At 40.9% G+C, this 14,659-nt stretch overlaps 1 protein-coding gene across 1 annotated transcript in view; it reads right to left on the reverse strand.

Annotated features, from left to right (window-relative positions):
- The window catches only part of LOC126359518 (tubulin alpha chain-like), a 74,437-nt gene that overhangs the window by 9,408 nt on the left and 50,370 nt on the right, over positions 1 to 14,659 (reverse strand). The window contains exons 6-7 of the mRNA XM_050007637.1: positions 5,946 to 6,302; positions 3,856 to 4,125 (exon numbers count right to left, since the gene is read on the reverse strand). Coding sequence (XP_049863594.1) covers positions 3,862 to 4,125; positions 5,946 to 6,302 — 621 coding nt within the window. The 3' untranslated portion in view covers positions 3,856 to 3,861. The remainder of the gene's footprint in view (positions 1 to 3,855; positions 4,126 to 5,945; positions 6,303 to 14,659) is intronic.

Raw genomic sequence — 14,659 nt, forward strand, 5'->3', positions numbered from 1 at the left:
ATGTGGCTCAAGGTCCATTTTAATTACCGCAAACGTCTCCACAGTGGAGTAAGGAAAGTAATCCTGGTTTAATTAATGCATACAGGGGGGAGGCGTTTTTATATGCTGAGAGAACTCCCAGTTATTCTAAAAAATATCTGTACCTGAAGCAGACATACACTGAGATGACAAAAGTCATGGGACATCTTGTAGCGCGACGGACATCCTTTTTCCCGGCGTAGTGCACCAACTCGACGTGGCATAAACTCAACAAGACTGCCTCTATAGCAGTCCATAATTGTGAAAGTGTTACCGGTGCAGGATTTCGTGCACGAACTGATCTTTAGATTACGTTCCATTGTTGTCCAACGGGATCCACGTTGAGTGAACTGGGTGGGCAAACAATCCCCTCGCACTGTCCAAAATAACCTGCAAATCAACCGCGGACAATTGTGCCCTGGTGATATGGTACACTGTCACCCATAAGAATTCCATCGTTGCTTGGGAACATGACGTCCATGAATGGCGGCATATAGTATCCAAGAAGCCGAACATCCAGAAGACCCAGTCCATTCCATGTAAACGCAGTCCACAGCATTATGGAGCCACCACCAGCTTGCACAGTGCCTTGTTGACAACTTGGGTCCATGGCTCCGTGGGTTGTGCCCCAGACTCAAACCCTACCATGATCTCTTTACCAACTGAAATCGGGACTCATCTGCCCACGCCACGGTTTTCCACTCGTCTAGGGTCCAAACGATACAGTCACGGGCCCAGGAGAGGCACTGCAGGCGATGTCGTGCGGGTAGCAAAGGCACTCGCAGCGGTCGTTTGCTGCCATAGCACATTAACGACATATTTCGCCTCCATCTTCTGACGTATACGTCCCACATTGATTTCTGCGGTTATTTCAAGCTGTGTTGCTTGTCTTCCAGCACTGACAACTCTTTGCAAACCAGCTACTCTCAGTCGTTAAATAAGGGCCGTGGGCCACTATGTTGTCCTTGGTGCAGGTAGTGCCTGAAATATGGTATTCTCAGCACAGTCTTGACACTGTGGATCACAGAATGTTGAATTCCCTAATAATTTCCGCAATCGAATGTCCCATGTGTCTAGCTTCAAGTACCATTCCGCATTCAAATTCCCGCCGTGCGACTATAACCACATCGGAAAACTTTTCGTATGAATCACCTGACTACAATGACATCTCTGCCAATGCACTGCCCTTTTAAACATTGTATACGTGATGTTGCCGCAACCTGAATATGTGCATATCGCTCCTCCATAAGTTCTACATCTACATTTATACTCCGCAAGACACCCAACGGTGTGTGGCGGAGGGTACTTTATGTGCCACTGTCATTACCTTCCTTTCCTGTTCCAGTCGCGTATGGTTCGCGGGAAGAACGACTGTCTGAAAGCCTCCGTGCGCACTCTAATCTCTCTAATTTTACATTCGTGATCTCCACGGGAGGTATAAATAGGGGGAAGCAATATATTCGATACCTCATCCAGAAACGCACCCTCTCGAAACCTGGCGAGCAAGCTACACCGCGATGCAGAGCGCCTCTCTTGCAGAGTTTGCCACTTGAGTTTGTTAAACATCTCCGTAACGCTATCACGGTTACCAAATAACCCTGTGACTAAACGCGCCGCTCTTCCTTGGATCTTCTCTATCTCCTCCGTCAACTCGACCTGGTACGGATCCCACACTGATGAGCAATACTCAAGTATAGGTCGAACGAGTGTTTTGTAAGCCACCTCCTTTGTTGATGGACTACATGTTCTAAGGACTCTCCCAATGAATCTCAACCTGGCATCCGCCTTACCAACAATTAATTTTATATGATCATTCCACTTCAAATCGTTCCGCAAGCTTACTCCCAGATATTTTACAGAAGTAACTGCTACCAGTGTTTGTTCCGCTATCATATAATCATACAATAAAGGATCCTTCTTTCTATGTATTCGCAATACATTACATTTGTCTATGTTAAGGGTCAGCTGCCACTCCCTGCACCAAGTACCTATCCGCTGCAGATCTTCCTGCATTTCACTACAATTTTCTAATGCTGCAACTTCTCTGTATACTACAGCATCATCCGCGAAAAACCGCATGGAACTTCCGACACTATCTACTAGTATCTTCTGTCACCTCAGTATATTGCCTCGACAGGACTGTGGAATCTGAGTTTTATTTTGCGTCCCTAATGTGACAAAATCCATGCACAGACGTATTAATTTAAAGATATTGGCTTATACCATGGGTAGAGGATTTAATTTATTTTTTAGGAATACAAATGTTTCGCTCTTTGTAAAGACGGAGACGACACCAAGTAAAGTATCGTACACGTTCATCGGCTCAAAGTTCAAATGGATCAAATGGCTCTGAGCACTATGGGACTTAACATCGAACGTCATCAGTCCCCTAGAACTTAGAGATCCTTAAACCTAACTAACCTAAGGACATCACACACATCCGTGCCCGAGCAGGATTCGAACCTGCAACCGTAGCGGTCACGCGGTTCCAGACTGAAGCGCCTAGAACCGCACGGCCACATCGGCCGGCCGCTCTTACGTAGCATTACATGATAAGTGCATGTTGGATGACGGTAAACATTTTGGTGATCGAAGCAAATAAATACTAAGGATTGTTTTTTGTTTTTTTTGTTTTAAGCGAAACCAGATTTTTATGTTTCCAACATACTGGTCACAGGGGATCAGAAGTAAAAGAAACTGTTTTATAAAATTCCGTCTCCCATGAGAAGAGACGAGTCGGTCAAACAATTGTAAGAAATATCTAACGTGGGACTTTAAGGCATAAACGAAAGACATTCTGGGACTTTAAGGCATAAACGAAAGACATTCTAAGTACAAATCTGCCAGAAAGAGGCAGGAATTTTATGCCAGTACTGCAAGCCTTAATGCTAATTTTATTAAATTCTCGTACAATTTACGATGGCAGTTTTCACCAGTTCTGATATTGTCAGTTTAAGGTGTGAAACAGGATATTTTGTACTTATTTTTTATGTGCCGTACCACAGGAGGTATGACTTTCTTTGCATTAAATTTGCAGTAGTAAAATTAACGATGTTTTAGTAACAATGTAGCACTTTGCCTTCCTAAGTGCTGTACGGTTAAACTGTGTGAGAGATTTTGCATGCGAGATAGCTGTCCCTACTACCAGCTAGCCAACGGTCTAGCACGGCAACTAGCAAATATACAGCGTATCTTGTTCCGCGAAGCAAACACTTATCAGCAGATGTGTGACCTAATACAGAACACATAATTAAACCTAATATTGCGCTGAACTAATTTGGGCACGTAAGGCTTGATATTAGAAAACATTTTTATCCGTAACCAGCAAGAATCCCCCGTTTTACGTGAGCTTCGGTTATCACCACAAACACGGTAAAAGCAGTTATTTGTTTCGAATGTCTACATCTATCAACTGAATGACATACGCTGAAGATACCTGTGGAAAGACCAGAAAAATCGGCCTAACAACTCTTTGGAGAGAGAGTCTGTAGAGATGGAAGGTCAGGTGGTCTCATTCATACAGACATGAAAAACGATTCCCACTTATCGAGGCCTGTGTCTTCCCCCACCGACAGGAGCGGCGGGGGGGGGGGGGGGGGGGGGAGAGGGGGAGGAACAGCCACCAGCCGGTCGCCTTTCTTCTTTCTGCAGCGCCACATGCATCCTGTGTTGTCAGTTTTGTGGCTACGTGCAGAACCTAGTCAACACTGTTCTCCGCCTCGCGGTCTGCCATTCACAAAATTACACTATTCGAGCTACACTATCACGGTGTTTGCTCACTTCTCCAGCTCTCGCTTAACGTGATACGACTATACTACTGCTTTTTGGCCGGCGTACCAGTGCTCAAGTGTCTCTCTCCACCTCTTTGTAGTCCTGTACCAAGGCGCGAAGGTTGCTGCGCGCTTCGCCGAACTCTCCCTCCTCCATGCCCTCTCCGACGTAGTGGTGCACGAAGGCGCGCTTGGCGAACATGAGGTCGAACTTGCGCCCGAGGCGTATCCACGCCTCCTTCACGGCCGTGGAGTTGGCCAGCATGCAGGCAGCGCTCGGCGTTGGAGCCAGGTCGCCGCAGGGCACCGGCACTGGAGGCTCGCTGTTCATCCCCACCTGCAGTGGTGCCAATCTCAAAACATCTACGCCTGCATGATTAAACTCTCTGATAATAAAGTATAACAGTTTAATTAATTTTTGGCATGCTGGCTGTTTAATTGATTGTAAAGCTCAGGTCAGTTGATAATACTTGTTTTTTAACAATGAGTGTGTGCTCTAACCAATACAAATACTACTAAAGTCATTATTACGGGTATGTACTATTAATGACTGTCAAACTACTGAATGATGACCGCTAAGTTTCAGGACAACTTTGAATTTATTATCAAATATCAAACACTCAGATCACTTCCTCTTACAACCATACTGTTGAAATCCCAATTGTACCTTTCACAGTCGTGAGTCGTTTATCAGCTACAATTTTTAAAGTTATTTGTCATATTCTGATGTAAGATACACTACTGGCCATTAGAATTGCTACACCACAAAGATGACGTGCTACAGACGCGAAATTTAACCGACAGGAAGAAGATGCTGTGATATGCAAATGATTAGCTTTTCAGGGCATTTAAACAATGTTGGCGCCGGTGTCGACACCTACAACGTGCTGACATGAGGAAAGTTTCCAACCGATTTTCAACAGCAGTTGACCGGCGTTGCCTGGTGAAACGTTATTGTGATGCCTCGTGTAAGGAGGAGAAATGCGTATCATCACGTTTCCGACTTTGATAAAGGTCGGATTGTAGCCTATCGCGACATTGCTGCTCGCGTTGGTCGAGATCAAATGACTGTTAGCAGAATATGGAATCGGTGGGTTCAGGAGGGTAATACGGAACACCATGCTGGATCACTAGCAGTCGAGATGACAGGAATCTTATCCGCAAGGCTGTAACGTACCGAGCAGCCACGTCTCGATCCCTGAGTCAACAGATGGGGACGTTTGCAAGACAACAACCATCTGCACGAACAGTTCGACGACGTTTGCAGCAGCATGGACTATCAACTGCGGTTACCCTTGACGCTGCATCACAGACAGGAGCGCCTGCGATGGTGTACTCAACGACGAACCTGGGTGCACGAATGGCAAAACGTAATTTTTTCAGATGAATCCAGGTCCTGTTTACAGCATCATGATGGTCGCATCCGTGTTTGGCAACACCGCGGTGAACGCACATTGGAAGCGTGTATTCGTCATCGCCATACTGGCGTATCACCCGGCGTGATGGTATGGGGTGCCATTGGTTACACGTCTCGGTCACCTCTTGTTCTCATTGACGGTACTTTTAACAGTGGACTATACATTTCAGACGTGTTACGTACGACCCGTGGCTCTACCCTTCATTCGATCCCTGCGAAACCCTACATTTCAGCAGGATAATGCACGACCGCATGTTGCAGGTCCTGTACGGGCCTTTCTGCATACAGAAAATGTTCGACTGCTGCCCTGTCCAGCACATTCTCCAGATTTCTCACCAATTGAAAACGTCTGGTCAATGGTGGCCGAGCCACTGATTCGTCAGAATACGCCAGTCACTACTCTTGATGAACTGTAGTGTCGCGTTGAAACTGCATGGGCAGCTGTACCTGTACACGCCATCCAAGCTCTGTTTGACTCATTGCCAGGCGTATCAAGGCCGTTATTACGGCCAGAGGTGGTTGTTCTGGGTACTGGTTTCTCAGGATCTATGCACCCAAACTCCGTGCAAATGTAATCACTTGTCATTTCTAGTTAAATATATTTGTCCAATGAATATCTGTTTATCATCTGCATTTCTTCTTGGTGTAGCAATTTTAATGGCCAGTGGTGTAAAAATATCAATGAAATACTACAAATGTAAATCTAGTTGCTGTCTAGTTATACTATTAGTGGCACTTACTTTGAAACCAGTAGGGCACCAACTGACGAAGCGCACAGACCGCATAGCCTTGATGTTGGCCACGGCCAGACTGATCTCGTTGGGCGCAACGCTGCCACGGTACAGAATGCAGCAGGACATGTATTTTCCGTAGCGAGGGTCGCAGCGGACCATCTGCGCGGCGGGCTCGAAGCACGCCGTGAGCAGGCGGTCGGCGGAGATGGACGAGAAGGACGCCCTGCCGGGGGGCATCAGCGGCGCGTACGACAGAACAGGGAAGTGGACGCGTGGGAACGGCACCAGGTTCGTCTGCACCTCCATCAGGTCCACGTTTTTGTCGCCCGGGAACCGCAGCGAGGTCGTCACGGAAGAAACCACCTGTTCGGGGACCACAAAAGCTCTGCTCTGTTGAGTGACTACCAACCTGTACATATCTGTCGACAAGGTAAACAACGGGCCGAGGTTGATAAGTGAACCTCACGGACTGACTATCTTCGACCAGCTTCCTAAAGCAATACTGCGCCGTTCATTTTTTCAAACCAACTGGATAAATCGACTTTGAAAATTAAAAAGTTCCCGAATGCTGCTGAATAAGAAACGTTTAGAACAGTAGCCGCCGATAGCTGATTACGCAACGTAAAAATATAGTAAGCCTAAGATCGCTGATTCGATTCTCGTTTTAATTATTTTTTAAACATTTGTTTACATTCTGTATTTTTTATCAAATGGGAACGATAATTAACAAATATGCATTCACAACTTTTTAATAAAAACAATATCCTTTTTTTTCAGTACTAGTTGTATGAAATCAAATTGAAATATGAGACTGACATGCGAAATACCCTACCATCAGATGAAGGAAAAATGTATGCATCAATAATACTGTTACACACGTAGACTTAAAACTATGCTATTTTCTAGTGATGGCGCGAATTTTAGTACCAAATATTAATTTATTCTGATACTCGCATACAGTTAATAATTAAAAGTAAAAATACTATTATCTTATTAAAACTTAGGATAAACAATTGTTAATTACCATTTCTATTTGTTAATAAATAAGCAATTTAAATGAACGTAAAAATAGGTTGCTAAAAGTAAGACTCGAAAGCCTGTCTTTAGGATTACAAAATCCTAAACTAAGCACTTTTTTCTTTAGAGCTAGCTAATTGTTCACACGAATAAGTCCAATAATTACGTGTCCTGTAAAGAAATAACATACAGCTGATTAACGAATTAAAATTGAAAATAAACTGTAAAAAACTGCTTCCTTGTGGTCTCACTTCTGTACTACGGCACAGTAGCTCTCATATGATAGTTGAAATTTTTATCTATTGCTAATTTTCAGAAAATATGCGTACTTTTCGTTGTACTTTTTCGTGATGTTGTGTATTGAGACATATCCGCAATCTTCCGTGGTTTTGATTTTGTTTTTCGTAATAAAATATGTTGTGTGTCATTTAATCAAATCAGTTGCATGCCTATTTTGTGTTTGAGAACGGTGTCATGTTGGAAATTAAGAAATCTGTTTCTGTTTCAGCGTTTGGCAACATTCTATCGATACAAGCGAGTTTTCTGTCTGGCGCAGTTCCCTATTTTTTCATGCTTCTACATACAAATCACTGCTATTCTACATCTGTTAAATTAAATATGCAACAGGTCGATGAATCGGCTAAACGTATGCCATTTAGTTTGTGGCTGATAGTTCTTTTCCTGTCTGCTGTGCGACACAAAGCAAATTTCGCTTCGAATGGTAGACCACGATCATACATTTTCTCGGTACTGATGGCCAGTAGAAACAGACTGTTACTGTTGAGTTAAGGTCTTATACTTGCCTTCCATTATTTTCAGGTGTTCGTATATCACTTTGCATGTCAACTTTTCTGGAGTTTTTAGCTGAAAGTAGCCATATTCGACGTAAAATACTGGAGGTGAAGGAATTCACATAAACTGGGACATGCAAGTTAGTTGGAACTATGTCATTGATCAAGTGCGCCATTAAATTTTCCGATGTCTTTATCCACTGTTTATACAGGCTGTTAGGGCTACTGGTGAAGATATTTTGGTATTTGGTACCTTGATATGTACCCACTTCAGTGTGTTAGTTGTTTTCTCTGCATCTAACAATCTTGCCGCAAATACGTCACACAATTTACTACCTGATGTTTTCTGTATGGCCATAACTGCACCGTTAAGTGGACTACCCCTGGCAGTATAGAGCAATCATTTTGCGTGCATTCACACTTCAATACCTGATGAAATGCTGCGCAGGAGAAAATACGCATTAATGGCTTGCTCTTGGGACATGTACTTTGAGGCACTAAGCAACACGAAAACGTACTACTCCTAATAGCTACAATTATTTGTCTGAAAATGAAGTAAACTCTGATATAATGAGGTTCGATATACTGTCGTCACTCACCTATAAACATAACTGCATTTATACCCCTAAAATGCTGTACATGATATACACAGAATGCACTATTGATTTGTTACAAAATATATCCAGAAAAAAAGTGAAGCACTCAGAAGGCTTAGTCAAATGTCAATATAACTTCACACATATACATATCGTTGGAGTGTGTCAATGATGAGAGCTGCAGTTCTCTGTGGCAGGTAAAACGGTCACCAGGGTGCATTACTACTCTTCATTTTGGTTTTATTACAAAGCTATGTTACGGCTTATAGGTTAAGGGGTGTGAACAGCATCAGATGTTGAATGATCACTTTGACGGACAGGGATGTGCCTCGTCCTCTTACGAGACAGCGTTATCAACATCTGACAGTTTGAAAACGGCCTCATTGTGGTTCTCCATTTGGCCGGCTGGGCGAATCATGCAATATCCAGGATTTTGGGGCATTCGCATATTGTAATGGCCTGGTGTTGGATTGCATGTGGTCCTCCTTGGTACACAAAACGGGTTAGAACACTGTTGCAGAAACAACGAAACAAACATGCCAAATTTAAACAGACGAAAAATCCCCAAGACTGGCAATCTTTCACAGAAGCTCGAAATTTAGCTCGGACTTCAATGCGAGATGCTTATAACAGTTCACACAACGAAACTTTGTCTCGAAACCTGGCACAAAATCTGGTCGTATATGAAGGATGTTAGCGGCAAGAAACAATAAATGCCTTCTCTGCACGATAGCAATGGAGAAACCATCGAAGACAGTGCTGCCAAATAAGAGTTATTAAACACAGCCTTCCGAAATGCCTTCACAAAAGAAGACGAAGTAAATATTCCAGAATTCGAATCCAGAACAGCTGCCAACATCAGTAACGTAGAAGCAAATATCCTCAGAATAGTGAAGCAACTGAAATCACTTAATAAAAGCTAGTCTTCTGGTCCAGACTGTATACCAATTAGGTTCCTTTCGGAGTATTCTGATGCATTAGCTCCATACTTAACAATCATGTACATCCGTTCTGTGGACGAAAGATCCGTACCCAAAGACTGGAAAGTTGGACGGGTCACACCAATATTCAAGGAAGGTACTAGGAGTAATCCACTAAATTACAGGCCCATATCGTTAATGTTGATATGCAGCATAGTTTAAGAACATGTATTGTGTTTGAACATAATGAATTACCTCGAAGAAAACGGTCTATTGACACACAGTCAACATGGGTTTAGAAAACATCGTTCCTGTGAAACACAACTAGCACTTTATTCACATGAAACGCTGAGTGCTTTTGACAATGGATTTCAGATCGATTCCGTGTTTCTGGACTTCCAGAAGGCTTTTGACACTGTACCAAACAAGCGGCTCGTAGTGAAATTGCGTGCTTATGGAATATCGTCTCAAGTTATGTGACTGGATCTGTGATTTCCTGTCAGAGAGGTCACAGTTCGTTGTAATTGACGGAAAGTCATCAAGTAAAACAAGTGATTTCTGGCTTTGCACAAGGTAGTGTTATGGGCACTTTGCTGTTCCTTATCTATATAAACGATTTGGGAGACATTCTGAGCAGCTGTCTTCGGTTGTTTGCAGATGACGCTGTGAATGAAAGAAACTTAAAGAATTAGTTTTTGGCACAATTACTTTAATATTTTGAATAATTACACTCAAGACCAGTCTATTAATGATAATAATATGCTTCACGCAGTCTAAGATTAAAAATCATTAAAACTCATTTATCGGAACCTTAAAAGAACTTTGCAAGTGCATGTTTTTGATAAATATAAAAAAAAATTGTTAAATTTATATGGCCCCAAATTGAATCCCAACCTAATTATCAATAATGAATTAGGTGTAAGTCAATCTCTTACACTTTATAGAATTACATTCTTTTTATTTACCCAACTATTGTGCGAATTATCAAAACCCAACCATTTTTCATACGCTTTATCACCTTTCTTCATCAATACTTTTTCAGTGAGATACACATCTGGATATTTTGTTTTCTGTAGTTCATACTCATAAAAAATGCGCTTAATTAATCTCCCTCTAAGGCCTTTAATTTATATGTGATAGGATTAGGCTGCATACTGATGCAATTTCAAATATTTCTGTCAACCAATTGGCAGAATACCCTTTTTCAAAAATTCCTTTTAATTTACTTATTCTCACTTTACCACCTTTTTTAAATTTCGCTTTTTCATTAGCTACAATGGGGCCTATCATATAATTTTTCTCATTAACTTCTATTGGTTTCATTTATATAGTTGAATGTTTTGCGCTATTGTATTCATCAACTAATTTTCAGACTAGATCTATGCATTTATAATTTGCTTCAAGACTAAGTTTCTTCCACATCTTTTCTTTAAGTGTTCTGTTGAATCGTTCAACCACAGATGCTTTTAATTCTGTAAAAGTTTAATAATGATTAATGTTGCATTTCTTCATCAGCTCACAAAACTCTTTATTGTAGAATTCTCTCCCATTATCTGTCTGTAAATTTTTTGGTTGTCTCGACTTTTTCAAAAGCATCAACAACATTCTTACCTGTTTTATCTTTAATTGGGATAGACCAAGGAAATTTAGAAAATACATCGATAACAGTCAATAAATATTTATGTCCTCGATTTGTCTTCGAAATTCCTTTCAATTTGCCAGAATCCATTTCCACTGTATTATTGAATTGTGTTGGATATGAAATTTGCAGTTCATCAACATTGAATCTTTTTATCTCTATTTTGAAGTCAGTAGGGGACAGGTCACGATTTACAATGGCTCCAAATAAAATAATGCTCTTGATTTTTACATCATACCCAAATGTGTATTTCAATATTTCTGCACCAGTATTAAAATCAAATTTCAGTTTATGTTTGTCACACATTATTTTCTGAAGATCTCTTATTTGACTTAGATATGGTGTTACATCTGGATATCAGGGATCCTAATCGTTGTGCAGCTGATTCATACGAAAGCGTATACAGTTTAATGGCGCTATACGATAAGGTCCTTGATTAGAAAAAAATGTATGGGGCCAGAAGATGGCAAAATGAATTGCCGAAAGTGATTGCTTTCGAAATGAAATAAAATACCTTGAAGTGCACGACTGTTGGTGAAGTTTATTGAATTGAAAAATGACAGTTACTTTTGATAATTTGGACATTGCTAACGGCAATAACCTGAGTATACAAATTAGTCTTTTGGCACTATCATGCTGATTATGTGTAAGATCATGAAGACATATCTTGAAAAACTGAGCGTCATCTCTGAAAACAGAATTCTTAATGTTCATGGCAGCTTGGTAGACAGCAATTATGTGTATAAACACGCTAATAATAAGACAGAAAGACCAGATATTGTATGATTACAAGATAGCAGAACAGTTACTGGAGTAGTCACAATCAATAAGTATCTGCAGTATGCGTAGAGAGCTGCTTAAAATGGAACGACCACAATATTAATTACAGGTGAGCTAGATGCCAGACTGAGATCCAGTGGATGAATCTTCAGGAAGTGTAACCCACTCGCAATGTAAGTAGCTTACAAAACTGTTGGGCTGAATATTACTCGTCAGTCTGTGATCAGTACCAGATACGATTAACAGGGAAACAGAGAAGATCGAAAGAGGAGAAGCACGTCTCGCTACAGGTTCATTTACCAAATGCGGAAGTGTCGTTGAGTTGGTCAGCAACTCCAGTCACAGGCATTGCAGGAGAGGTGTTCTGCGTCATGGTGTGGTGTACTGTTAAAATTCCGTGAGCATACGTTCCTAGAATTACTAATATACTGCTTCCTTCTATGTATATCTCACGAAAAGACTATGAAGGTAAAATTAGAGAGATTCGAGCTCTCACGGAGGATATCCAACAAACGTTCTTCCCGCGAACCATTCACGACTCGAATAAGAGTTGCAAAAAGCAACAGTGGTACTCAAAGTAACCTTCGGCACACATGGTGAGATGGCTTGCGAAGTATAAATGTAGATGTGATTTTTGCTGTCGAGGGTGCGGTTTGAACTTTTTCTTCAGAGGAGAGGTGGTGTGGTGCCATTCCGTGGAGCGCCGTTTTCTTTCCAGTTCGAAGTGACGAATCCATGTTTTATCGCCTGTGACGGTGTCACGATCAGCTTCGCAACGCGAGAGCAATTCTACACAGATGGCCCTTTGCTGTTCATCACGGCCTTCCATTAGGCGCCGAGGAACAGCTTTCGGTACCCCAACTGCTAGACCAACGCGTCAGCACTAGCTACAGAGACATCCAGTTGTTGAGCAAGGTGATCCATTGGTCACTTCGAATGAGACTGTCCGCGCGTTCCAACATCACAGGAGTCACAGCTGTACGCGGCCGGCCGGCACGTGGGAGATAGGACAGGTCTGCGCTACCTTGTTGCGATAATGACAGACGCCTCATCCAATGATTCACTGTGCCTTTGTTCACTGTCAAGTCTTCATAGACATTCTGCCGGTGCTTATGAATATCTACAATGCTATGGTTTTTCGCCATGAGAAATACAAAGGCAACTCCCTCCTTGGAACGGACCTGCATTTCCGTGCCTTTAATTCATGTCATAATCTTAAATCTAATGGTTAGAAATAAAAATTGCATTGGGTGAACAGATAAGAAATACACCACAGTAACACAGAAAATAAGGCGCCGAGCAGTGCAGTCTTTGCCACATCTAACTTACCGACCCTGGTCGAATGTATTCATACACGCGAATCAGACGAGAAAAATGCAAAGGTAACGGAATGTCGTTCGATCTCTGCAGCATACGTCATCTGCTGCACTTGTAGAATATCTGTGAGTTTGGGGGACACAAAGATATGCATATGAGAAAGTCTAAACTGCTGTGTATAAGTCTAGTATCTGTATATTTATTTCGAGGTCGTATAGATTGAAGACCATGAAATGCATAAACCGTGCGTGGTATGCGACATTGATTTTATAACGTTTACGGGAATGATGAACCCTTATATATAACGCTCTTGACAATGAGCAAAGACAAGAACTAGCTATCTATGTTCAACAAAGTACTATTAGAAACAAAAACAGTCTGATGAAAACGACATCATTCTTCACATTTATCGAGGCTGTTGCACCCATACTGAAAAAGTTAATCATTAATACAGAAAAATACAGAATTATACGATTGCTACGACGTTTATTTCTTACATAGAATACAGAACATTTAAAAAAACCACTGCCTGAGTAAAAATATTAAACAAATTGCGATTTTAAAAATGAAGTTTTTTATGCAATTGGAATGCATTGGTCTGTTAACGTTGTACGCGTTCTTTCAAACGCAAGGAAAGGTCTGAAGCGTTTTGTAACTGTAATGGATAAGTGGCGGCGAATCATTGCACTCTTAAGTTATTTAGAACAAAGCAAGAACAGACATACATTGTGGTACGAACAGTCTCTTTCTCATCCACCGAACTGTTTTAATACGTACTAGCCTCTTAACGACCCACTAAAGTATAGCAAAAACTTTTTCCTGAGTGCATTACGCGTACACAATCGTTTTTCCTTCTGTAGCTACACTCTTATTTTATTATAGGTTGAGACTTGGAAAATACATTAAATGGCGATAAATGGTAATAATATTACTGAGACAACTGTAATTGTAGCGATAAACAACTAACAGCGTTCGTAGCGACTGCCGATCTAGTAGACTGGTGCAACAGATGTTTGACAGACCTCTCTCCGCTATAAGGACCTGAGACATCGTTGTCGGATCATAATAGCACTTATAATAATCCAGGAGGAGCAAGACTGTCATGCCTCACAGAGAATGACTAGAGAACTCTGATACATATTAGATCTAACATTAGGGAAGTATTTCATCTACACAGAAAACTTTTCTGTGCAAATCAAGATTCCTGTCTACAGATTGTACTATGGTTGCTTTTTATATTTTTTTATTTAATGGAAATAATATTATTGAATTCATTTTATTAGCCTATTTTGTAAAAATGGTTTGGTTTTATTGTAGTTGATCTGTAAAATAAGTGACTATGAAATTTTTTATGTTTATTGAAGTTCATTTTATGTATTTTACCTCTTGTATTAGAGTTTACCTAAATCTTAGTATTTTTTTATTTACCTCAATATAGGTTGGTTTATAATTCATAGTTAATATATCATAATTATTTGTAGAAATTAAATGTTAATCATATTCAAGATATCTTATTTCTTAAGATGAAAGCAATTTTTATACTAAATTTTGTTTTACTGAATCTTTAAGTTAAAATATTAACTTATTTTTTCTTTGGGTGATAATATCTGAAGGTACATTAACCTATAATTTAAAACATATTTAATATTAGGCTTTGAAT

This window comes from Schistocerca gregaria, chromosome 1 (assembly GCF_023897955.1).
Source record: "Schistocerca gregaria isolate iqSchGreg1 chromosome 1, iqSchGreg1.2, whole genome shotgun sequence".
NCBI classification, from domain to species: Eukaryota; Metazoa; Arthropoda; class Insecta; order Orthoptera; family Acrididae; genus Schistocerca; species Schistocerca gregaria.